This window comes from Octopus sinensis, unplaced genomic scaffold, assembly GCF_006345805.1.
Source record: "Octopus sinensis unplaced genomic scaffold, ASM634580v1 Contig18962_ERROPOS3086990, whole genome shotgun sequence".
Classification (NCBI taxonomy): Eukaryota; Metazoa; Mollusca; class Cephalopoda; order Octopoda; family Octopodidae; genus Octopus; species Octopus sinensis.
In genome coordinates this window covers 14,202-39,929 of record NW_021836143.1, presented here as the reverse complement: position 1 = coordinate 39,929, position 25,728 = coordinate 14,202, and the positions used below count along the sequence as shown (strand labels likewise).

Sequence of the window (25,728 nt, the reverse complement as noted above, 5' to 3'; positions counted from 1 at the left end):
TGCATAGAAATTCTGGTCAAAGATTATATAAAAGCATTATTTAAAAAAAAATTTATCATATTTTAGAGATATTCAAATATGAATATCAATATTTGCTCGATATATTCTATTTTTAAATTATATCATTTTATAACTTCGAAAAATATTAATTTCTTAAATCAATTCTTCTATTTTATCTTTATAAGAATACTTTTCTTTCATGTTTGCTATAAATATTTCTCATTATGAATGCCTTCAGCCATACCTGAAGCAATGTCATGTTCATATGATTAAGTATTCAATACACATACATTCATACATATAGATTTATTATGGAATGTGTAAAAATACAGAAATAGCTTATAAATATACTTACTGATAATATAAAGGTATATATATTTGCATGATTTTATTCATTATATATATATATGTATTTATATATTTTCTTCATGTATGTATTTTGTAAATTTATTTTTTATAAAGAGAAAAATTATTGTCTACTATTCTTTTGAATTTAGAAAGTATTAAAAGTATTAGTTGTTTTTTGCTTTTTGGCCCCAAACCAGTCAATTTGAACAGACTTTATGTTCAAAAACATGACTGTCTCTATATTCATTTCAGGAATTGTATACCACCCCACCACATTATCATATGTATCTGTTTTTATTTAAGGGAGATTTGGCTTATATTTGTCTAAGTCTAATCAATTGGCTCGCGAATATGATAGAAAAATATATAAGAATTATTGTGCCTATAAAATGGGATTGAAATTTTATTCTACCTGACAAAATACTTGTTACAAATAATTACTTATCTCCATAGTTATGTTAATTGCTAAAAAACATTTTTCTTATCTAGACATCTATTCTATATTACTGAATCTATTTTATGTGCAATATGTTTTACTTATACATCCAGAGAGCAAGGTAAATTAAAACTCTCTGATATGCCTAAGTAAGATGATTGCTTTAAATGATATATAATTCAAGGAATATATCGCAAAATGTGTATCTAATTATGACGTATCTACTCTTCAGAAATAAAGTGATGACAACTTTATAATATTCAATAATAGAGTTATTAACTGATTAACCTTTTTCACAAAATTGTATTCTATTTTCAGTATTCCACAATAATTATAAAATTGTTTTCTGAGACATTATTGAGTAAATGAATTTATCAATTTACATGAAATGTATAACCTTTCTATTTTACAAACAAGCATTTGCTACCGAGGAAAATATTCATTGCTAAAAATACACTTACTTTAAATCTCTCCTGAAATTATCTACAAATTCAGAAAAAAATCTAATAAGTGCTGGTATAGAGACAAAATGTGCATAAATTCGTTAAGAATCAGAGAGAGATGAAATGTAGAAGTCATCTTGTAAATACAACCGAATTTGGAAACCGGCAAGTGGTTTGATGGCTTGAGAAATAAGAAAAAAAGCTATGAACTGTTAATAGAAAGATAGAATCAAAGAGAGTTAGTAATAAGAAACAAGTTGTATATTGAATTAGAGAGAGCGAAGACCATTTAAGAAACAGAGGCTATTATATCTTTTATATGCCAGTGTCCAAACATATTTTTATCTTCTTTTCGAAAGAGCATTGTGTCTAGTCATCAGCTGATAATAACAATGAAAGAACTCCACGACTTAGTTACTAATTATTTTTAGAATTGTGATGAATTTCCCATGGCACCAGAATGTAAGACATTCATTCTTCTTGCTATATTTATTATTTCCTTCATTTCCTATTGTCATTATTGTTATTGGTTTTATTATTATTATTAATAACTGTTTTATTGTTATTGCAATCATCATTTTTTTGTACAATAATAATCAATATGGTTAACTGCTGGGAATTCAAAACCATCTGTTAATTTCATTAGGAATATTGTAATGTTTATGCATGGCCTTAGAGGACACTTTTCCCTACATCTTGAAGGCAACAGAGAAGAACTGGCTGTATGGCTCTTCAGAATTAGATTACCTATTTGGTTAGAAAGTGAGATACACATTTGAACATATTAACACAATTTTATAACACATACTGGTTTTTTGCTTTGTAAAGAATGACTGACCAGGAAAAGTTTCTCAATTTTTGCTAACAACAGCATAAATTTTAGTGGGTTTCTTATCCCAAATTAAATCTGCTGACAACAGAATTCCTTAATGTTGCCAGGGGAAATATGTTTCATTGTAAGTTTGCAGCTAAACTGTATGGACTACATCAAACTTTTTTTACACTGAATTATTATTTCTTGCTTATTCATACATAAAATGTCTAAGCAGATAGCTTAGTTGCAAAAACTTAATAGCTGCTAGGAACATCGGAATTCTAGATTTAAGTAATTTCAACTCGTTCCTCTTCAGGTGAAACAATAAATAACAGAAATAAAAAAAATGAAATAAACATGGCTAGAACATGGTAAAAATTGTAAACACTCTAAAAAGTAGGAGATGATTATTAGAACCAATACCTTAGTCAATTTTGTGAATGTAAGTGAAAGTAAAGTTATTTTCCCTGAAAAGGATGCCCTGGAAACAGTATGGAAACATTCCAAGGACCTTCAAAATTGAGGACAATGATAACCAAGAAAGAAATGAGAATATGCCATGAAGGAGTGAAAATATGGTGCTTTCAGGGAACTATAAAGAGGCAATATAGAAAACTAGGTGTCAAATGGACTTGACTAGGAAAGTAATAGAGAGGAGAGGAAATACTCATTTTGAATAACAAAGCAGTCAATTTCTATGAATCATTGAGAAATGTGTCAAGTTTTTTGTCAAAGATAGTAAATAAAAAACTTTCCTCTTTCTCTTTTTTCTTCTTTCTACTGACTGAGGAATATAAATAATGATGATTGAGCTTAACCCTAAAAAGGTTAGGCATGAGAATAATTAGTTGCAGTATGCAAGAGAGAAGACTGTGTTGGTTTGGTCATGTGATTGGTACGGATGAAGACAGTTGCATAAAGAAGTGCCAATGACTTAAGTGGCTAGAAGCTGTGGAAGAGGGAGACCCAGAAAGACACGGGATGAAGTATTGATGGCCCATCTCAAAACACTGAGCCTTACAAAGGATATGCTAAAACCACCTTGGTAATGTCCTGTCAACCTTCTCTCCCTCCCACCCACATTTCATCCCCTAACACCCACCACTTCCTCTAACACTTGGGAGCAGAATAGACACATACTACAACCCCTGGTTTTCTCAGTTACCTTTACTCCTTCCTACCAGTTACCTTCTTCTCCCACCTCCTTTCTGCATTTTCTCTCCCCTCCTTGTGCTCCTTTTCATCATCAACTCCTTACTTGCTTGCTATCACCCTCAGTGCCCTCACATATCTGTTATAACTCTCACCTCCAATCCTCTCCTATGCTTCTCTCCATCATTTGCTACAGTCACCTCATCCTGCCCACTCACGTAGCTCAAGCCTCTGTATCACCTCACCTATTCTCACTACCTCTAATGTCCCTTGTGGGCATGTTCCAACACATCTCTGTCATCATTTCTCTCACTATCACTCCCTTCATCTTATTCTCCAACCCTCTTTTGTTTTCTAGCTGGAGTATCCATGTGTCTATTCCACAGTAAGACACATATCTCTCTCCTCTATACCTTAAATCTCTCAAATTGCGTGCCCCGTCAGTCAGTACAATTTCCCCTCCCAGTTGAGGGGGTTTTGTCTTCTAAGGTACTTCATGACCCTGTCATTGCTGGTGCTGTGTGAAAAGCACTAGTGCTGGGGTCATGTAAAATGTACTGTTGACGATACCATGATAAAAAGCACTTGTGATGGTGCCACGTGAAAGGCACCCAGTGCGCTCTGTAAAGTGGTTGGAATTAGAAAGGGTATCCAGTTGTAGAAATCATACCAAAACAGACTATGAAATCTGATGTGGCTTCTGGTCTTGCCAACTCCTGTCAAACTGTTCAACCCATGCCAGCATAGAAAAGTGACATTAAATGATGATGACGATCTTTGTGACATTCCTTTTGCTTATTCCACCCCCACCCACCCCTCCAGCCTTGTATTTGTTCACATCACATGAATCAATTATTATTTTGGCCCAACATTCAGAAAGCTATAAGTAAATTGAATTCTCTTCATATACTTTATTTCTGAGACCAGATGTAATATTTGCCTCGTAAACGTTTAGTGCAATTTTGATTTCATAAAATAATACATTTTATGTAAATAGCCAAATAAAAAGTTATCATTTTCCAGATTACATTCTTTATTTGTAAGAATATTTATCAATATTTGTATACATATTACACCAAGTACTTAATAACCTTAACATATTCTCTAAGTATTAATAGGATGTTTAAAAGCATCTATTTTCTTGTGCAATAGAAGCCATTATTAACTGATATTTTTTTAGCACACTGAGCAAAATGCTTAGCAGTATTTCATCTGCCGTTATGTTTGGAGTTCAAATATCACTGAGGTCGACTTCGCCTTTCATTCTTTTGGGGTCGATAAATTAATCACCAGTTGTTACACACTGGGGTCAATGTAAATGACCTATCCCCTCCCACCAAATTTCAAGCCTTGCACCTGTAGTAGAAAGGATTAACTTATATTTTTACTGTTAAATGTCTACACATGCACATTAATGTCTGGGTTCATATTTTATAAACATTTTAAGAATAATGACATTTATGGGTGGAGAGATTCAAAATTTAAATTAGAGTAAAATTATACATTTATTAAATTTACTATATCGTAGATCTTCGCAATGGCCAAAATGATTTATTTGACCAGTTGAATACACTATTAGGAAAACTTGAAGCCTCACTTAAATCCTTTATAGCACACACACTTATACACATGCATGCACACACACGCACACACATGCACACACACACACACACACTCTCTCTCTCTCTCAGACGTACACATGTACATACATGTACTCATACATTAACCAGAGTAAGAACAGGCCAGAAAAAGACAAAGAAGGTATCACCACTCCTGACAATAAAGGAGAGTTTCTCTTAGAGTGAAAGGCAGATTGAATGATGTATGCGATGTGATTGTATCATTCTGCATAGTAGTAAGACCTGAGCCTTGAATGCAGAGTATTTGCAAAGACTAGAAAAGAATGAAGAGAAAATACATCACTGGATGTGTAATGCTAGTCTACATCAATGATGAAGTACAAATGAGCTGATAGAAAAACTGATATAAAAGGAATCAGATTTAGAGTGCAAGAGAAAAGGGATATTTCAAGGCAGCGAGCTGGCAGAACTGTTAACATACCAGGCAAAATGCTTAGCAGCATTTCATCCATCTGAACATTATGAGTTCAAATTCTGCCAAGCTCAATTTAGCCTTTTATCCTTTTAGTGTCAATGAAATAAGTAGCAACTGAGCATTGGGGTTGATGTAATCAACTTAACCCCTCCCCCAAAGTTTCAGGTCATGAGCCTACAGTAGAAAAGATTATAGGCATGTGAAGTGTGTGTATGCATGTATGTGCATACGTGTGTGTGTGCATGCACATGCATATATATGTGTGCATACATGGTCACACATATACACAAATATTTAGTTTTCATTGATATTGCAGTTGATACAAAATTTAATTGAATTTTATTACATCAGAAGATAATATTTTCAACAAGAAATCCGTTTTCATCTTTGGTTGTCCTTTCAGTTATTTGAGTTTTTAATATGGTTGTATTATAAATAAATCAAGATTATGTAACAGTGATATTTATTTTGAGTGTAAAATTTTTTAAATATGTTTTTGTTATTTAATGTTTTAAATTGTAAATAAATAAGTTGTGTAAATTGATATCCATAGAGTGCTCCAGATGACTAAAACCTATGAAAAATTAATAGTTTTTTATTTCTTTATTCTGGAAGTGACAATATTTACAAACATTCACTTGTAGTCAAAATATTGGTTCCTATTTCTGGTAAGCTGATTAAGTTTTACAATCCTGACATGCGAGAACTAAATATTTTCAATGAGATATATTGATAACAAAATGAAAATTATGGAAAATTTTTTTTAAACAATCATAACAGTTGAGATATTAAAACTGAAGTGCTAATATATAACTCATAAACTAACAGTTTACATGTCTCCAAGCACATTTTCTGCATTGTGCTGTGATTCAAGAAAAGCTGTACTATCTTTGATTGCTCCAACTTATCTTAGCTCTGTGAAACAAAGAAACAACTACAATGCGCTATGCCATTTAGTTCATACTTATCGTATGATTTTCTCATTCAGAATATACTAGCATTGATTTTATATTTATTTTCATGGGATGGGTTCATCATACACTTGATTTTTTTCTTTGTTTTTTGTTTTTTAGCAAAATAATCACTTCAGTGTTGTTTAGAATCAACAGCAATTTTTTAGCACAACTAACTGAACTAATTAAAAGCTGCTACAGTTAGCTGACATGCTGTTGTCAATCCTCTATGCCAGTGGTTTTCAACCAGGGTTCCGCAGAACCTTAGCATTCCGCCAGTACAGTCCAGGGGTTCCGCGAGAAGTTACAAAACTGCTAAAATCGGCAGTAATTTTTAATTCTCCTGTGCAGATATGTGTGCATAAGACTATTAAATTATTGCACAGGGGTTCCTCGAGCCAGTGGAATGTTTCCTTGGGGTTCTGCTCCAGCAAAACGTTTGAAAAGCACTGCTCTATGCTGTGATTGACCATTTAGAGTGTTGTAGAGAACTGGTAAATATTTAGGGTATGTGCTTTATGTTCTAAAACTTTACTAACATCATTGTTTTGAGGAAGTTGGATTCATTGAGGGCAAATGAATTTAGATATTCAAGAATATATAAAAATTGGTTAGCAATCTGGTAAAGAATATGGGCCTGTTATAATAATTAATAATGATTTTATAATAATTTTAGTGTAATGTGTAGTTTATGTTTCAGGCAGAAGTAATTGCTTTTTCATATTTAGTTGTCAATAACAGCAAAAAGTATTTTAACTTGTTTAAAATTTTAAAGAAACTAGCTCCTACACTCAAATTAATCTAGGTACCTAATTTATAAAATTTTAACTATGCAAATTAGAATTAGTATATTTAATACATAAAACATTAAAGGTCTACTATAAGTAATTATGTATTAAAAACAATGATCATAATCAGTGACAAATATTTTCATTTTTCTGGAAAATAGAGGAAGCAACTTTGGATACATTCGTCTTCATCATGTCACTTTCATGAAACATAATGTTCATCTTTAGACAAGATCTTTGTTTGTGGGAAAGATTTACTTTAACTTCTCCTTTTCATGGCTAAATAATTTTTTCTGGTTTACAAACTTTTTCTGCTTATTATTTGCAAACATCACTAATTTCCTTATATTCTTCACTATTTCAAATCATCCCTGTTTAAATCATGACTTTCACTATCTTTAATTACTTATGTCAATCTTAATTTATTAAGAGCAATGCCTTTAATATACCAGTCATCTCGCATATCAGCTTTTCAACAAATTTGATTTGTTATTGCTGTCTACCACTTTACTTATTTATCTTGAAATATTTAGTGTCTCTCAGACTCTTGTACAATCTTTGTAGCTTTATCAGTCCAAGCTTTTTTAATTAACTTACTGTCTAATCTTCATATATTTCAGTGACAATATTTAAGCTAACTAGAAGCATTCCTAATTCATTCATCCTATTCCTTAATTATAAATATCAGTCATTTTCTACACGCTATATTGTTCCCTAGTATTCCTGTCTGCTCATTTATACTGATTAAGTATGTAGACTCTTCAGATACACAATCTAGCCTCTTTTTATCTCTCATTTTGTTACTTTGTGAAATCTGGCCTTAAGGGAACACTCTGTTAGCTTATATAGCTTATACTGAATACTCCTAATAATCATTTTCTTCATTTTTCTTTTTTAATAAACAGCCTGATATTAAATACTATAACTCTGTAAGGGAGCACATTTTTCAATTTGGTTGTGTACTTGTAGCTTTTAACTTACATCAGAAGGTTTTAAAATCACATTCTCCAGCCAACAGCTGATAAGGGTGTGTACAGTGTAGGCTGTGTGTAAAATCTATATATATAGTAACTGATTTCCAATCTTTCCAGACTGATCAATTGTCTATCAGTCTTCTTATTTTTAGAATATGAAGGATTTCATTTATAATCCTACACTGCAATTATAATATTTTCCCCATTTATTTGATTTTGGGTTTTGTAATCTAACATGAAATTGGTTTTCTTGTTTATCGCTTAATCCAACCTACAGATTATATACAGATACTTTTTTTGTGATAAATTTCATTTAAGTATATTTTTATCTTTCTGTGCAAAATATTCTTCTTCTATATTATTTTAAGACTCATTCAAGTTAATTAAAATTTTGTATAATGCATTCAAATAGTCTGTAGTGTCAGTTCATAAAACAAGAACAAACAAATTTAGTAGGATTAGAATTTTATTTACTTATTATCAGCTACTAACTAAGACAGCTAAAACCTTTTGAAACTATTTCATATTATAATTGCAGTGTTCGCCCTGATGCAATAAGTCAACAACATAACTGCTCTTTTTTATTTACATAATCTGAGGCAGAAGGTTGTGCTCATGGCATTTGCAGGTCTTTTGAGAATGAAGTCAGTGCAGTTACTGTTACATGTAATTTCTGTAGCTTGATGCCAAAGGGAAAATGTGGATAGGAAATAGTTCTGTTATGGAAATACAGAAAAATATGTTTGCTATGGGGACTAAAGGTGGCAAGTAGAGAAAACGGCATATATTATTTGAGCTTTGGATAGCTGCAGTATTCAGTTTGCATTCTCAGAATAGTATATGCCATTAAAAGAGACAGAAAAGAATGCAGTCATAGTGCATTTGGGAATGAATTTTTACCAATTTCCTAAATGACATTTTTTAATGTATTCTAAAAGTGCTGTCATTATTTAGTTCCAGATCAATCTTCAGCTATGACCATCATGTATTTTTAGAAATATCTAGTAGTACTACTATATCTCTCTCTTCTCCTTAGACTATTGGAGGAATGATATATTAATATCTCTAATAGCTAAAGTGACCACATAGAGGCTCACAGCCTTGGACGATTATTTAGCATGCAAAAGCAACAATATCTTCCCTAATATATGAGTAGTACTCTAATATGAATCACACTGGTGATTTGTATAAGGTCATTATCTAACTAGAATTGAAGTATTTTCCGGTTCTGAAGAAGAAACTTAGCCATTACCATTTAAGTTGAACAATGATATTTTGTAATGTTATAGATGTTTGGTTATCTTGAGATATCGTCAAGGATTGTAAGGTTCAGCATTTCTGGTGAGTTTTAATGTTTTAGCTGTGGAAGTTTGCATACTTAGGTTTAGTCTTACAAAATAACAAATTGCTTGATATTTGTATCGTTTATTTTAGTGTCATTAAAAGAGATTATAATGCCATGTACCCATTGAAGCATGTATTTTGAGGTTTCTTTTTACAAAACCTTTACAATTCTAAAGTGACATGAAAAGATAGAATGACCTCCGCGTACTGAAAACTAAAGAATAATGAAGGGTGTAGTCGTTTATGATGGTGTATGTATGGTTACAAATCAAGAAGATAATGAATGTAAAGAAAGAGAATTGTGGGAAGCATAACTAAATGCCGAGGTACACCAGAGTAAATATAAGGGATAAAGTGAACTCCATCAATGGATACTACAACGGAATGCTTTACAAATCAATTTCTACTCCAAGTGATAAGAGACAGATAGCACCAGTGAATTGATTAATTAAGTAGGAAGAACTTGTTCCTTGTGTCATTGATAATGTAAAAGGAACATTACTGTTTTTACTCATATTTGTAAAGCAAGTAATACTTGATCTAAGAAAATACATTTTCTGTAGATCTGGCTTTCAGAAAATTGTACTGGTGGTCAATGAGAAAGAGAGAAGTCTTAAGTATTTACGTATAAAAATTGTTTATGCTCATAAACGACAAATTGTGAGAAGCCATTTAACATTTTCTCTCTTAAAAACCAGTCGTTGGTACACTTCCACTATTTGAAAATACATATTTCTTAATTCTCATTATATCAATTTCAAGCATGCTGTCCTTTGATAAGAAATATTCTTAGACAGGAGGCGCAATGGCCCAGTGGTTAGGGCAGCGGACTCGCGGTCATAGGATCGCGGTTTTGATTCCCAGACCGGGCGTTGTGAGTGTTTATTGAGCGAAAACACCTAAAGCTCCACGAGGCTCCGGCAGGGGATGGTGGTGATCCCTGCTGTACTCTTTTACCACAACTTTCTCTCACTCTTACTTCCTGTTTCTGTTGTACCTGTATTTCAAAGGGCCGGCCTTGTCACTCTCTGTGTCACGCTGAATATCCCCGAGAACTACGTTAAGGGTACACGTGTCTGTGGAGTGCTCAGCCACTTACACGTTAATTTCACGAGCAGGCTGTTCCATTGATTCGGATCAACCGGAACCCTCGTCATCGTAACCGACAGAGTGCTTCCAAAAAAAAAATTCTTAGACAACAAAAATCGTGATTCAGAATTGTATTAGAAATATACACTTGCTTTATTTCTTGTGTGTCTACATAGTTAAGAAAGTGCAGGCATGGTTGTGTGGTAAGAAATTTACTTCTCAACCACATAGTTCCAGGTTCAGTACCACTGCATGGCAACTTGGTCAAATATTTTTTTTACTATAGCCCCAGACTGACCTAAGTCCTGTGAGTGAATTTGGTTGAGAGAAACTGAAAGAAGCTCTTCATGCATGTTTATATATTTTTATATATATATATGCTGGTGTCAAACAGTGAAAATGGGTGCTCAACACTACTTTGGTAGATAAATATTCATTATTTGTTGGTTAACAAGGCAACCATTGGTTTCATTTAAAGAGGAATCTTTTAACAAGTACCAATGTTTCCATGAGGCGAGATTATTTATTTAACTTAGGCAACTTGAGTAGACCAGTATTTTGTACTGTCTGATTATGAAGAATATGTTATAAGTAAGATTTAATAAATATTTTCAACTACTATGTTAATAGTAATAATAATAATAAATATGCCAGTGCCTCCCAACTGCCTCCTGTGCCAGTGACACATGAAAAGCACCATTTGAGTATGGTCAATGCCAGTGCTGCCTGACTTGGCCTCCGTGCTGGTGACACATACAAAGTACCCACTACACTCTCAAACTGGTTGGCGTTAGGAAAGGCATCCAACTGTAGATCAGATTAGAGCCTGGTGCAGCCTTCTGGTTTGCTAGTCCTTAATCAAACCGTCCAACCCATGCCAACATGGAAGGCAGATGTTAAACGATGATAATGATGATAGTAATGTCAGCAAAATCAGTTATAATGCCATGATTCTTTCAATATCATCACCATCATCATTTAACATTTGTTTTCTAAGCTGGTGTAAGTTGGATGATAGGTTGGATAAGATGAATCATTGGGCTGTGTCATGTGCCATTTCAGCTTTAGAATGTTTTCTGTGGTTGGATGCCCTTCCTAATGCCAACCACTTTACAGCATGTACTGGGTGCTTTTTTGTTTGTGCCTTCAGCACTTGTGTGGTTGCTAAGTAACTTGCAAGATAGAAAAGAAGAAGGGAAAAGTCCCCTTGACTAAGTGGAGTGAGTATTTGAGAAAGTGAAGAGGTGATTATATGCTAAGGACTAGCAAATGTGTTCATGCTAAAATATCATAAGCTGTAGGTAGAGTTGTTTGAACATTGAACAAAAATTTCATGTATCTTTTAAGAGTGTTTCAAACAAATATTTTCTGGCGAGTTTCATCATGTCAGGAAAAAAAAAAAGTATCGTTTGAAGATGTTTTTATCTTTAATATCAGCATCATCACTGATTTAGGTGTCACACTCTTGTGTGGGTCATAATTGTATTTTGTTGAAGGTTAACAATTGATCAGAATAGAAGCAATATCTTATTCTGGGATTCATAAATGTAACAATTAAGAAATTATTTATTTTATCAACTCCAGTGAAAATTTAAGAATTTTCTCATGTTTACAAGGGAGAGATACAGTATATTGAATCAACCTTTTGATATGACTGGTATTTGTTTTATTGATCAGAGAGAGAGATAGAGATGAAAGCAAAAATATATAATAGCATGATCTGAGTTCAGAAAGTAAAATACATATCTAATGCATGAACTTTTATGTCAAGATACCAGTAATATCTTATTAATAACATACTCAGTTCAGATCTTCTGGCGATAATACTATCACCTTTACAATGTTGAAGGATTTTCTCTGCAAGTATGCTGTCAATATATACTATACTACTTTGTTATTTCTCCACACTAATTTGTATTAGTCCTAACCCTGTTAAGAGTTGCTTGAAATTTTCTTAATATGATGGCACCTAAGTTAAAGTAGACACAAAATATAGCTCAGATACTTAGGCAAGCATTCACATGTGTACATTCATACATGTAGATACCATACAACAGCAACTAGTAATGAAGAAGTTCAGTGGTTTTCAAATACTTCAAATCTTGTTTTAACTATTCTGATATGCCTGTAGGCAAAACACAAAAGAACGCTTTCAATATTCTGCTTGACTGATAATTAGTATCATTGCAGGTTCACAGCTGAATAGTTAAGGGTAAGATGGCATGTAAAATCATTTACTCTGACAACAATATGCTAATATCAATATTTGTTAAAGCTATCCGACTAATAACAGCATGAAAAATTGGATTTAAAACATAAAATAATAAGCAAGCAAAACAAAATTACTAAGATATTGTTTCTAATTTATAAGAAAATAATGGCCACAGTCAAATGACTGAAACATCATCATCATCATCATCGTTTAACGTCCGTTTTCCACGCTAGCACGGGTTGGATGGTTCGACCAGGGTCTGGGAAGCCAGGGGCTGCACCAGGCTCCAGTCTGATATGGCAGTGTTTCTTCAGCTGGATGCCCTACCTAATGCCAACCACTCCGCGAGTGTAGTGGGTGCTTTTTACGTGGAGAATAATGATTTATTTTGATCGAGTGCAAAATCAGTTTTGGGGACATTGAGAGTATTGTCAAATGATTTTATTCTGCTGTGTTCCTGGCTTGAGTACTGATATTTTCTTATACATAATAAAGTAACAGGCTGTGGTATTTAGTTAAAGTTCTTTTGTATCCTAAATTCAAGTCTAGTGGTGTTGATTTTACATTTCATACCTCCAGGTGGACAGATGTCATGTAAAATTATTAGATTATTGTATGGGTGCAGGCATGACTGTGTGGATCAGAAATTTGCTTTACACCTATGTGGTTTGTGGCTTAATCCTACCATGTAGCACCTTAGTAAAGTGTCCTCTTATTAAAACAGTCTTAAGTAGACCAGTGTTTTGTTAGGGAAATTTGATAGACACAGACTAAATAATGGGTCATCACATAAATAATGCAGTTTTTTTATACTTCTTTTCTTTTTCAGAATTAAGATAAGCAAAGTTCTTTTTTAATCGAAAATATACTCTCCTTTATTTTCTACTATGCTCTTCCATCTATCTGGTAGATTTATACGGTCCCACTTCCAAAATCCACTTGTCTGTGACAAAAAATACTCCTCCATGACTGTTCTGATCTCATCTACCGAATTCATATTTTTTCCATCCAAGTGATTTTGAAGACAGCAAAATAAATGATAATCAGATGGGGCAATGTCCGGTGAATATAGTGGGTGGGGCATCATTTTCCATTCAGCCTTTGGAATGTCATCCTCGCTGTATGTGGCTGAGCATTATCCTAATGGAAGAACACCTTTCATCTTGAAGCCAAAGATGGTCATTTTCCTTCTAGTGCTGACTTAAGCCGCTCAAGCTACTCACAGTAGATCTCCTTTCTTATCATTTGGTTTGGGTTTAAAAGTTCAAAGTGGACTAAACCTTTCATATCCCACCAAACAAATAACAACACCTTACATGGGTGAAGACCTTCTTTAGCCTGGGGTGCCAGTATTTCTCTTTTCCCTACCCACTGTCTTCTTCACTTGACATTTTTATAGTGAACCCATTTCTCATCACCAGTCTTAATGCAGTCCAAAAAAGGTTCATTCATGAGATGTGACAGAAAAGAAGAGCACACATTCACTCTCTACATATGATTAGACTCAGAAAGTTTGTGAGGAACTCATTGACCCAATTTGCTGACTTTTCTGATGGCACACAGGTGTCAATGAATGGTTGAATGACCAAATCCAAGCTTCTCTGCTAGTTTCTCATCAGTTAGGATGGGATTTTGTTCCACCAGGGTTTGCAAAATGTCTTTGTCGAGCTCTACAGATCTTTCGGGACGAGGCTCAGCAAAATATTCTGTGTGGTATTTGTTCCGCAACAAGTTTCACAGGCAATCTTTTGTCACTTTAAGTTTCCAAAAGGGAATTAGTATTTCACATATTGAATGATCTGGTAGCTGGCTTGCTGGAAACTTATAACCAAAGATATTATAAAATATAGTATGAAAGATAATGCTGAATCCAGTAAATTAATATTCATAATTGGAAAAGTAGTAAGGATATACTTTGGTTCAACATAAGGACTCTAATATGAAATGAAAAAGTCATGATGATGAGGTGACACTCATACATTTCCATAGAATTTTAGTAATATAAACTGAAATGCCTGATAATAATTGTAATTGAAAGTGTTGCTAACATGGATCAGCTTCTACAATATCATCTATTAAATATCACGTGATCACGTGACCGACCAGACTATCAGATGTTACTACACATCGCTGGTCACAATGCGTTTGCATTGTTTTAGCCTTCGAATGACGCCACCCCGCAGGCTAAGTGAGCAGGCCAACAGAAGAAAGAATGAGAGAAAGAGTGGTGAAAGAGTACAGCAAGGATCACCACCCCCTGCCGGAGCCTCGTGGAGCTTTTTTAGGTGTTTTCGCTCAATAAACACACACAACGCCCAGTCTAGGAATCGAAACCGCGATCCTACGACCGCGAGTCTGCTGCCCTAACCACTGGGCCATTGCGCCTCCACCTATTAAATATAAGCAGCTGAATGTATACAATTGTGTTCAAGGGATTATAGAATTAATTATGCATATCTTGAGCAAGTAACTGCAGTGCTACCAGTTAATCCTGCTAGAATCAAAGACAGCATTTGCATTATAAAATGCTATCAATTCCATGTTGTATGTATTAAATGCATTACTCTAACAACAGACACTATCCTTAAAATACACTATTTCAAGGATGGTCTTTGCTTTGTAGCTTTTTCATTGTCTTTTCTCTCTTGACTTCTTTCTTATCCATCTTTCTTCTGTCTCTCCTCTTGTTTTTTCTTTAATTCTGTTGCTATCAATTTGTCTCTACATTTATTTCTTTTCATGTAATTTCTTATCTTTTAGGTACCATTTTTGTGTCTCTGTCTATCCAACAATGTGTAATTCCCTGTGTCCCCCACCTCTGTCTGTTCCTTTGTTTCTGTTTCTCTGTTGCTGATCCTTTCTTTCTCTCCATCAACCTTCTAATGGAAAGTTTCAAGTTACATTTTTTTCAAGTAGTTAATCTTGTAATTACATCATCATCATCGTTTAACGTCCGTTTTCCGTGCTAGCACGGGTTGTGAATATATATGTGTTTGTGTATGTATATATGTGTATTTTATTTATTTGCATGTATTAATGTATATTATATCTATAGAAGTACAAGTTTATGTATGTACATATTATGTATATTATATTTGTGTAATTCCAGTCCATAAGTCTGTCTTTGTCACTTTGATTGAATTTTTCCAGGACACTAAAGACATATGTTGTTGATCATTAATCTATAGATTGTATCATTTACTTACTTTAGTTAATTTTGATCTTTTTCTCATTACTTTTTCTTTGATGTATATCTAAACAGAAATCTATTATGCAAATCCAAATGAAAATCATTAGCTTTGAAATTAATCCAATTGACAGTATAACAAAAACTAGTAAGGGCTTCTAAGTTCCTTCCTCAAACATCTGATGCTGTTTATTCTCTTTGTCAACTTTTCCTCGTTTGCAAATTTTCTTTCTCAACTTTTTCTCGTTTGCAAATTTTCTTCTCTCGGTCTAACATTATTACTATCTATATAAATCCTTTCACATTTGTAATATAGCAGTTAATTTAGTTATACTGGAAATATTTGTCGGTATTTTTAATGGAAGAGTATTGCTCCTTCTTATACATTGTTATTTAGGTCACAGAGCTCTGTCTCTCTATCTGATGGTCAACACGATTGCTATTTCCTCTCTGTAAGTGAAACATTAACCTAAGATGTCTCTGGGATGTTTGTGTTAACTCCCTCAGATCTGGGCCCTATGTCTAACTTTAACCTCCACCTGGTTCCTGAGCCAAAATAATAAATACCTGCATACACAGCTCAAAAGTAATGATTGCAGGTAAACTAATGGATAGAATCACAAAAATATTCAGAATAACAATAATGGGACTATCTCTCAACTCCCATATTTGTTGCAAATCACTACTTCCCTCATCACTTTCACTTGTTTGACTGTCCGAATCCCTCTCATTGTCTGCATTTGGGTAAACTCTTCAGCTGAAGAATAAACATCATCAATAATTTCCTCAACTGTAAAGAGTCCAAGCCTTGCTCATTTACCAGACAAAGTGTTGGTTTCATCACATGCTCATTTCATAGGAAATAAATCCATTCTGGTTTTTTTGGGGTTTTTTTTCCTGATCAAAATCAAAAGTAAACAACACTATTGACAATAAGTCATTAACACACTTGGCTACAGAGCTACAATGTGATCAGTTGTCTGTTTTCAGTATTTTATCTTTTTCTGCAATGGTGTCCATTACCACTTTAACAGGAATCCGATAGAGATTACATTTAAGTTATTCCTGCTACACTAGGAACATGACTCAAAAGGGTTAAACTGATTCTCACATAGACTGTACACTCTCCATTGAAGTAGTTATCAGTTTCTGCAGTAGTTATGACCAAGTCACCTTTGTCATTTTATGATAGATTTTGTGTCCAAGCTACCTGTGATACAGTGATAATTTTAAGTCATTACTGAAAATACTGACACCCCGCCATCACTTTACTTCAGGTTTTAGTCAGGTTTGTCACATTTTCATGATGGTTGAATAATGGAATATTTAATCTTTAATGGGGTTTAAGATTATGTGTGTATTCTGCTGTGAACATAATATATTGTCTTGTGTTGGTCTCTGTAGTAGTAGTAGCAGTAGCAGCAGTATATTTTGTCACATATTTTGCAATATAGCTATCTAAGAAAAGCCATCCACAATTCCTCCTATATGCTTGTTTGTAGCTTAGTTTTAGAAGGAAAATACATTTTCTGATGTTTGGGATTTTCTGGGCTCTTCGTGGGAGACATATAGTTGTAAGGCTCTTCGTGAGAGACATATAGTTGTAAGAAGGCGCAATGGCCCAGTGGTTAGGGCAGCGGACTTGCGGTCGTAGGATCGTGGTTTCGATTCCCAGACCAGGCGTTGTGAGTGTTTATTGAGCAAAAACACCTAAAGCTCCACGAGGCTCTGGCAGGGATGGTGGTGATCCCTGCTGTACTCTTTCACCACAACTTTCTCTCACTCTTACTTCCTGTTTCTGTTGTACCTGTATTTCAAAGAGGCCAGCCTTGTCACTCTCTGTGTCACGCTGAATATCCCCGAGAACTGCGTTAAGGGTACACGTGTCTGTGGAGTGCTCAGCCACTTACACGTTAATTTCACGAGCAGGCTGTTCCGTTGATCGGATCAACCAGAACCCTCGTCGTCGTAACCAACGGAGTGCTTCCACCACAAAGATTGCAGAATGACATTGTTATACCTTCGACTCCATCTCACAGCCTATGTACAAAGAGCTACACTGCATGGCTTCGCCCACTTCATTCTACCTCCACTGTCCTGTTTTATACTACCTTCCAGTACCCTGTAACACTCTGACTGCCACTATATTCTCTCTCTCCTTCTCTCCCATACATTGCAGGGTTCTGTCATTGCTCTGTTCCCTGGACCACAAAGACCTCTATCATCCCTGTACTATCTCGGTCACATTGTGTTGCATTGAATATACATGCCCATCTCAGAAAACTGCTTACTTCTATCCCTCCAACCTTACTGGACATCCCTCTCATGACTATCATTCATACTTCTCACTCTGTAAACCACAGGCTTGTGACATCCATTTAGTTCTGTGGACACAGCTACCTCTCTAGTGTTGGTGTCATCAGTTAATACATCACAATATTATTTGAAACCACATGGCATAGAGTATCAGAATATGATTCATTGTTCTATTTGTATATTACCTGCTTAGATGAATGAGCAGTGCAAATTGTATCTTGCAGTGCAAATGCATTTTATTGATACTACTTGGTATAACTACTTTCAGAATTTATTTAAAAAAAGAAAAAAGCTATGATCAATTGTTGGGAGTAGAAGGACTTAGAGAATCAGCTGTAATTTACTTCTTAAAGGCAGAGAGAAACAGTTTTCATCACATATATAAATTGCTCTGACCACAATTTGAATTCTATGCACTTTGCAGATCAGTAATTGATTTTGCAATTGAATCTATCAAAGTAAACTAATATATTCCTGATTTATGAACTCACTTGAAAGGTCTATTAATATAGTTTACTTGTAAAAATTTTAATTATCAGATATTTAATAACTCATGTTGTTCTTCCATCCAAAGATTATTGCCAACATTCTTAGGTTTGATAAAAGATATCACTCATAATCAATTTTAACTTAGCACAGAAATGTTTAAAAAGTAATCGACTTTAAGAATAGCATTAACATTGCCATTGTCTTTGAATAGAATTAAAACCTTGAGAAGTAATAACATTTAAAAAAAGTTTCCCTTCTATTTTTATAAATATGGAGTAAATGTCAATTTGATGAAGAGGTGGGTAGCATAAGTTATTGGGAAATAATTAGTTGTTCTCTCATTCTATCAAACTGAATTAAAATGGTTGTCTGTCTAGGTTTTGCTTTCGGTTAACCATATATTTTGTTCCTTTCTTTACCATAAATATTAAATGTACACTGAATGAAATAATATAGCTGATCTAATAAATGTCAAGTCTTTAAAAAAACATATTCTTTTGTCAAACATTGTTGGTATTAAATAAAGTAATCTAACTCATCAAATCAAACTCTTGCAATGTTTTTGTAAGCAGAATTCTTTTGTCATTGAAATTGCTTGACTCCTTTGTTTCCTTCTAAAGGTGTAGCTGTTTTTTTCTTCTTTCTTTTGATCTATCAGTCTATGTACTTATATAGTTATCTGTCTACCTATCTATCTTCTTACCCAGCTACCTATCCATCTACATTCCACCAACATAATCCTGTAGGGAAACTTGGTGGTTTTTAAAATGGTTGAAGTGACAGTAATTTCACTGATGAGGAATGGAGTGTTCCTTGCTTAGCAATATTGAGCATTTCATGTGACACCATTCCCAAAGCTATGAATTAGCAGAATAGACAATATTACGTTTTTGTAATTTTTTTTTTTTTAATGGTATCTTGGTTATTCAAATAAAGTAAACACTTTGTCTGAATTTTATTAAAGGCCATCATGGACAGGTGGCTAGGTCAGTTGAAATATGCTATTGTCAAGGGCAGAATACTTCAGCTGGCCTGCCCAACATTGCATGGTGATTTCAATTTTGGATGACGTGTTACATATGAAGTATACACAAAATTCTGTATATTCAAACAATAAAAGTTGCTAATGTTCTATACTTCTCAGCAATGTATTCACTTAAATACCAGTAAGTTTCTGGACAATCTCTGTGTTTATCCATCTATTTATTCCTCTAATCATCTATCCATCCCTCTCTCTCTCTCCCACTTTCTCTTCCTTTCTCTCTTACCTTCTTCTGTTGGTGGTATTGGTGGTTTCATTGAAGAAGAGGTGGTAGTTGTGGTATGAATGCATTTGAGTCAGAATTTTGAGGTCACTATCAACTTTTGCTTTAAAAAAATATTAGTGTGATATTCTACTTAAATGTATTGGCTGATCCTTCAGTTAATGTTTGGCTGTTTATATATAAGGATATATATATATATATATATATATATATATAATATATATATATATAGCTATTCATAATGCCAAATATTGATGTGTGTTTGTGTTTACATAAAATCTGTTGGTTTCACTTAATTCTTCTCGTTTCATGTTTTCCGAGGCTGGATGTTTTCTGGATTACCACTCTATCACTTTTCAACATTATCTAATCCAAAGCTGTTCCTTTTTTTTCTTTTTAATAAATGAGAAGAAATAATGGTGGATCATTGTTGACTGTGTCAGGAATGTGTTGATGGCTTTAATGCAACTGTTTTTATTCAATCCTTTTAGAAATGGTTACTTGCTACTGATCTGTATGACTGTATTATGTATATAATCCATCTTGCTTATATCTAAGCTCAGATTAAACTTGTAGAAAAAGTTGTTCCAAACATGATCATCTCATCCTTTTCTTAGATATAGTATATCTAAGACCATTTTTGCAGACGAAGGGAAATTTGTTATTTACTCCCAGGCCTACAATAATCAGCCTGAGGTATGGTGAAGTGATGTTTCAGCCAAGACCATTCTGTCTTATTTTCAGACATACCATATCTTGGATGTTATTTATGAATTGTCCTTTGCTTTTTAAAACCAGATGGTGTTATTTCAGTGAAATATGGCTGTTACTTCTAGCAAATTGAATGACCATATGGAGGTTTTCTTAAAGATTCAGTTGCAGCAATGTAGTTTTCTGCAGTGAAGTATTCCTTATCTTGATACAGCAATATTGTATTCCTTTTCTTTATATAACAGCAGGGAAGTGCAAATTTATTTCATTACCAGAGATATCACATTATAGCTTAAAGTAATGGGTTTTCAATAGTAATCCTATATATTTTAGCTTTGCATATAATTAGTTTTAAAAAGGAGGAAAAAACTAAAAGCAAATCATGGTCAGTTGTTCAGTAATACTGGAATCATTGTAATTATTCAGAAAATTTATAGAAATAATGATAAAATATACAAAAATAAATAGAAAGATTCAGGAAAATTAAATAGGGTAAGGATCATGCAAATAATAAACGTTAAATTCTAAAATTAATTCTCTCTCAACACCCAGTGTTCACCTATTGATCTTGCTTGCTATGTAGTTTTAAAGCTAGATATATAGCTCTACTGAAAAACAAGAAGTCTTTATTAAGTTCCACAATTCTTGTATCTATTATTATTGTAACATCTAAAGTAAGTAAGCAAGCTAGTTTTAACCAAGGTAATAGACCTACATATCTTTTAAAAAACTCAAAGTTCTTATGACTTAAATGTCTCTCCTTATACGTCTTCTTGATCAAGCCTTACCCAAACTTAAACAAGATATTGTCTAAAATGCATTTTTTTCTCTTTTAATGGCTTAGTTGATAATAAGGAAAGAAGGTATTATCTTTATACTGGAGACCTGCTCAAAATGCTTGCGAAAGTGTGTACTACTCTAAAGGTACCAAGGGTCCAGCTGATGTGTTAAATTTGTCACCAACAAGAATTCTAGTTTCAGTCCATTAATTTCACTATAGTACCTTGCTGTGAGATTGAACCTGAAGTCACATAACTGTAAAGTAAACTTCTTAAGCACAAAGCTCTGTCTGCACACATATCTTATTCTGTATTGGGCCCTATTTATATTTTCATATGTACTGTGTATAGTTGGTTAGTGGTATTGTATTATGTGCCTGATTATCTTCCAGTATATTGCTGAGGCAGTGTAGTGAGTGTTATTATTGTCCAATAGTGTGTTGTCCCTTATAGTTAAGTGACCATATTAGAATTGGAATAAATTAATGCAAAATAGAAAACAACAACAGCAACAATAATATTTTTTAATGGTATAAAGAGAATTATGATTATAACAGAACCCTTACTCCTGCAGTTAAAAGTATTTTACTGAAGTTCACAAGTAACAATGATTACGTATTCAACCATTCTATTTTATGATGATAGGTATGAGTAAACAAAAGCGACTGTATATGGTTGCTCAACTTAGAAAAGTAGTAACCCAATTTCCTTCAGATCACAACATTATCCAGTGTGTTTCTCCTCACAAAAATGGAGAATCACATTGGATTATGTTATTCTAGATGCACAATATACTCTTTACTCTTTTTACTCTTTTACTTGTTTCAGTCATTTGACTGTGGCCATGCTGGAGCACCGCCTTTAATCGAGCAACTCGACCCCGGGACTTATTCTTTGTAAGCCCAGTACTTATTCTATCGGTTCTTTTGCCGAACCGCTAAGTGACGGGGACATAAACACACCAGCATCGGTTGTCAAGCGATGTTCGGGGGACAAACACAGACATACAAACATACACGCACGCACACACACACATATATATATACATATATACGACGGGCTTCTTTCAGTTTCCGTCTACCAAATCCACTCACAAGGCTTTGGTCGGCCCGAGGCTATAGCAGAAGACACTTGCCCAAGGTGCCATACAGTGGGACTGAACCCAGAACCATGTGGTTGGTAAACAAGCTACTTATCACACAGCCACTCCTGTACTTACCACACAGCCAATATCTGTACAAAAAATGAATTGGTCATCATTGGGAAGCCTTTCCATCATAATTCTTTTTTAAAAGGTTTAACTAGCTAAACAGCAACAAATATTGGCAATTTTTTAACTTGCAACAAAGCTAAGGTTTTGAGCTGATAAGTTGTATAGATTGAACTAGTAACTAAACAATAAAAAACCTCATAGAAAATTCACATCAATGAGATATTAAACTAGATAGCATAATCTACCTTAGCTGCTTTACCTCAAATTAGTAGAACATATTATGATTGTCAATCCCACGGTCAGTCATGCATCCCACAGTCAGTCATGCAATCCCATGGTCAGTCATGACCGAAGGGGGTCTCAGCAATTATGATTGTCAACTTAAAATCACAAAAGATTCACTATTTATACATTTTTCTACTTTTGGCTCAAAACAAAATTTGTATAAACACTTAATGAGATATGTAAAATTATTTAGCTTTATTACAAAAACAGGGCCTATATTCCTGCAGTTTCTTCTTCATCATCATCCTCAATTAACGTCTGTTTTCTTTGCTGGTGTGGGTTGGGTGGCTTGATGGTAGCTGGCAAGGCCAGGAGCTGGACCAGGTTGCATTGTCTGTTTTGACATGGTTTCTACAGCTTGATGCCCTTCCTAATGCCAACCACTTTACAGAGTGTACTGGGGGCATTTTATGTGGTATCAACACTAATGCTTTTACCATGCAGCCAGCACTAGTGCTTTTTATGTGGCACCATCATCAGTGCTTTTTACATGGCAGCAGCACCAGTACTTTTCATCTTGAAGAATAATGCATTTATAATCTTTAAAAAGTAACTTCTGTAAGTGTTTAATAAGTAAATATTTAGAATATCATTTTATGCCATTCTGACACATCTATTCTGTTATAGTAATTAAGTAGCAATCCAGAGATGAAGTTGTTTCTCAATCACCACTTTATTAAAATTTCTATTATGAAAATTGTACGTAATATGGTCTTTTTAGAATGTCTGAATGTGGTTCATCATACAAAAGAGTAGGAATAAAGTCCTTAGTGCATGAATGAAGTCACAAGGTCATAAGTTCTAGTTGACACATTCCTCCATTTCATTTGTTAAATCCCATGGCAACGCAAATAATTCTAATTCTTCTCAGTGTTCTTTTCTGATAATTATCATTCATATTCTATGATTGAGGATTTACTGTTTGGATACGAAGTTGTAGAAGATACCGAATTTGGTTGGGCAAAAAAAAAGAAAGAACTAAAAATGCTGACTTTGTAAAGAGAAGTTGTTCTGAAACAATGGTTTATTGGATTATAACTGTAGATATTTTTAAATAATGTGCTAAGAGCCACTGAGAGCTCACTCCTTTCTATCATATCCAATACATTCAATGATATACAAATGTTTAAACCTGCATAATTCATTGCTACAGGCGGAAGAATTAACAGTTCCATGAATTATGACTATTCCTATCACACAATCTGTTTACACTAAACAACTATACAGATTGTTCTCTTTCTGCAGCCTCTCAATATATTTTCAGTATTCTTTCTGCATGGGTCAAATTTCAATATCTATATAGTAATCTTTCTTCTTCTTGCAATAAAATATACCATCTTGCAAAATCTGAACAAACCTCGCCTTTATTTTAGCCATTTGATTTGGTTCTTATTTATGCTATATTTATTTATTTGTTTTGTTTTTTTTTCTGTTTTTCAGTTGCACCAGAGATTTATTTACCTACCAAAAGAATTGGACAAGCATTAGCAAAAGAGACAATATTAGAATGCAAAATAACTGCTATGCCACAAGGTGTTACAATGTGGAGAAAGAATGGTACAGAATTGCAAACGGGATGGAAGTATAGAATAGATGCTTATGGTGATGATGAATATACCATCACACTAAGCTTGCGTATAAGACAGATAGCAAAAGATGATTATGGAGTTTATACATGTCAGGCTTCCAATCGACTTGGACGCGATGAAAAAAGTATGGTATTATATGGTAAGTGCATATTCAACCATCAATTGTTTCCCAGACGAGAACAAATCTTTGTTTAAGTATAGGTGGTTTAAGAAAAAAGGGTTAAGAGAAAAGTTTTTAATCAATCAGAAACTGAATGACTGCTCCTCTGACGTTATCTTTCTTTCATTTCTTCTTCACTATTTTTATTATTGTTCTTGTTTGTGATTGTTTTTTTCTCTTCATATGATGTAGCAGGAAGATTAGCATGATAATAATATTAGCTATAAATTTGGTAAGAAAAATCCAACCAAGCTAAGAATCTTTAAATGTTGCCATTAATCTTTTGTCGGAAAATTGTTCAGTAAAATCTGTACGGCCAATAATGCCCAGCACATCCCTTACACTGTCATTATTCTAGCCCTCTGCTAACACATTATAAGATGGTAGAATCGGTGTTTCAGTGACAGTATTGTTCATCTTCCATAGGACGATTGTAGCTTGGCAATTCTTCAATGACAGATGTTTAGTTTTAGACCAGCCCTCATTGAGAAGACCTGTGCAAAAAAAACATCTTTCAACCATGACAATCTTGCCTTTTGGATTGCTGTACTACATTATTCAGTGTTTCCTTCCTTCTTTGTTTAAGATGGTGGGCTTTTATATGAGGAAAATTTGGTCACTATCTCTAGTAGACAGGATAACTACAAAAATAAAAAATGCTCTCTTGTTACCAAGGAGTAAAACTTGAGATACAGAAGAAAATTAAAAGCTATATCTTTGGGAAATCTCTCTAAGGTTGTTACTTCTAATGTATCCCTCACAATAATTTTCTAACTTTATGCATAAACCATAGATATTGTTGCTTATTATTGTTAATATTTAGCTGATGTTATTGTTCTATCTTTAATGCTATTTGAACATAACATTTCCTATGAGTGCTAAATGGATTACTCATAAGACGAATGTAGTTTCTAATCTTTTGCTTCTATAAGAACTGACTGACCTGTGTTACTTTCTCTTCTAGTTATTCATAGCAAATGCAATTGGAGCAACAGCTTATCTTCACCAAATACTTTACACAATGATAGGAAGTAAAAGAATTTGAAATGCATAAATACTAGTATAAGTATTATGGAAATTAACTTATGAAAACAATTAGTGATTAATAATTCAAGCTGCAGTGTCT

The 25,728-nt window shown here is 33.8% G+C and overlaps 1 protein-coding gene across 1 annotated transcript in view; it reads left to right on the top strand.

The window, feature by feature from the left end:
* LOC115231943 (lachesin-like) overlaps nucleotides 1–24,637 on the top strand; it is a 169,666-nt gene extending 145,029 nt beyond the window's left edge. Inside the window, exon 4 of the mRNA XM_029801825.2 lies at nucleotides 24,294–24,637. Within this exon, the coding sequence (XP_029657685.2) occupies nucleotides 24,294–24,637 (344 nt within the window). The remainder of the gene's footprint in view (nucleotides 1–24,293) is intronic.
* The last annotated feature ends 1,091 nt before the right edge of the window (nucleotides 24,638–25,728 follow it).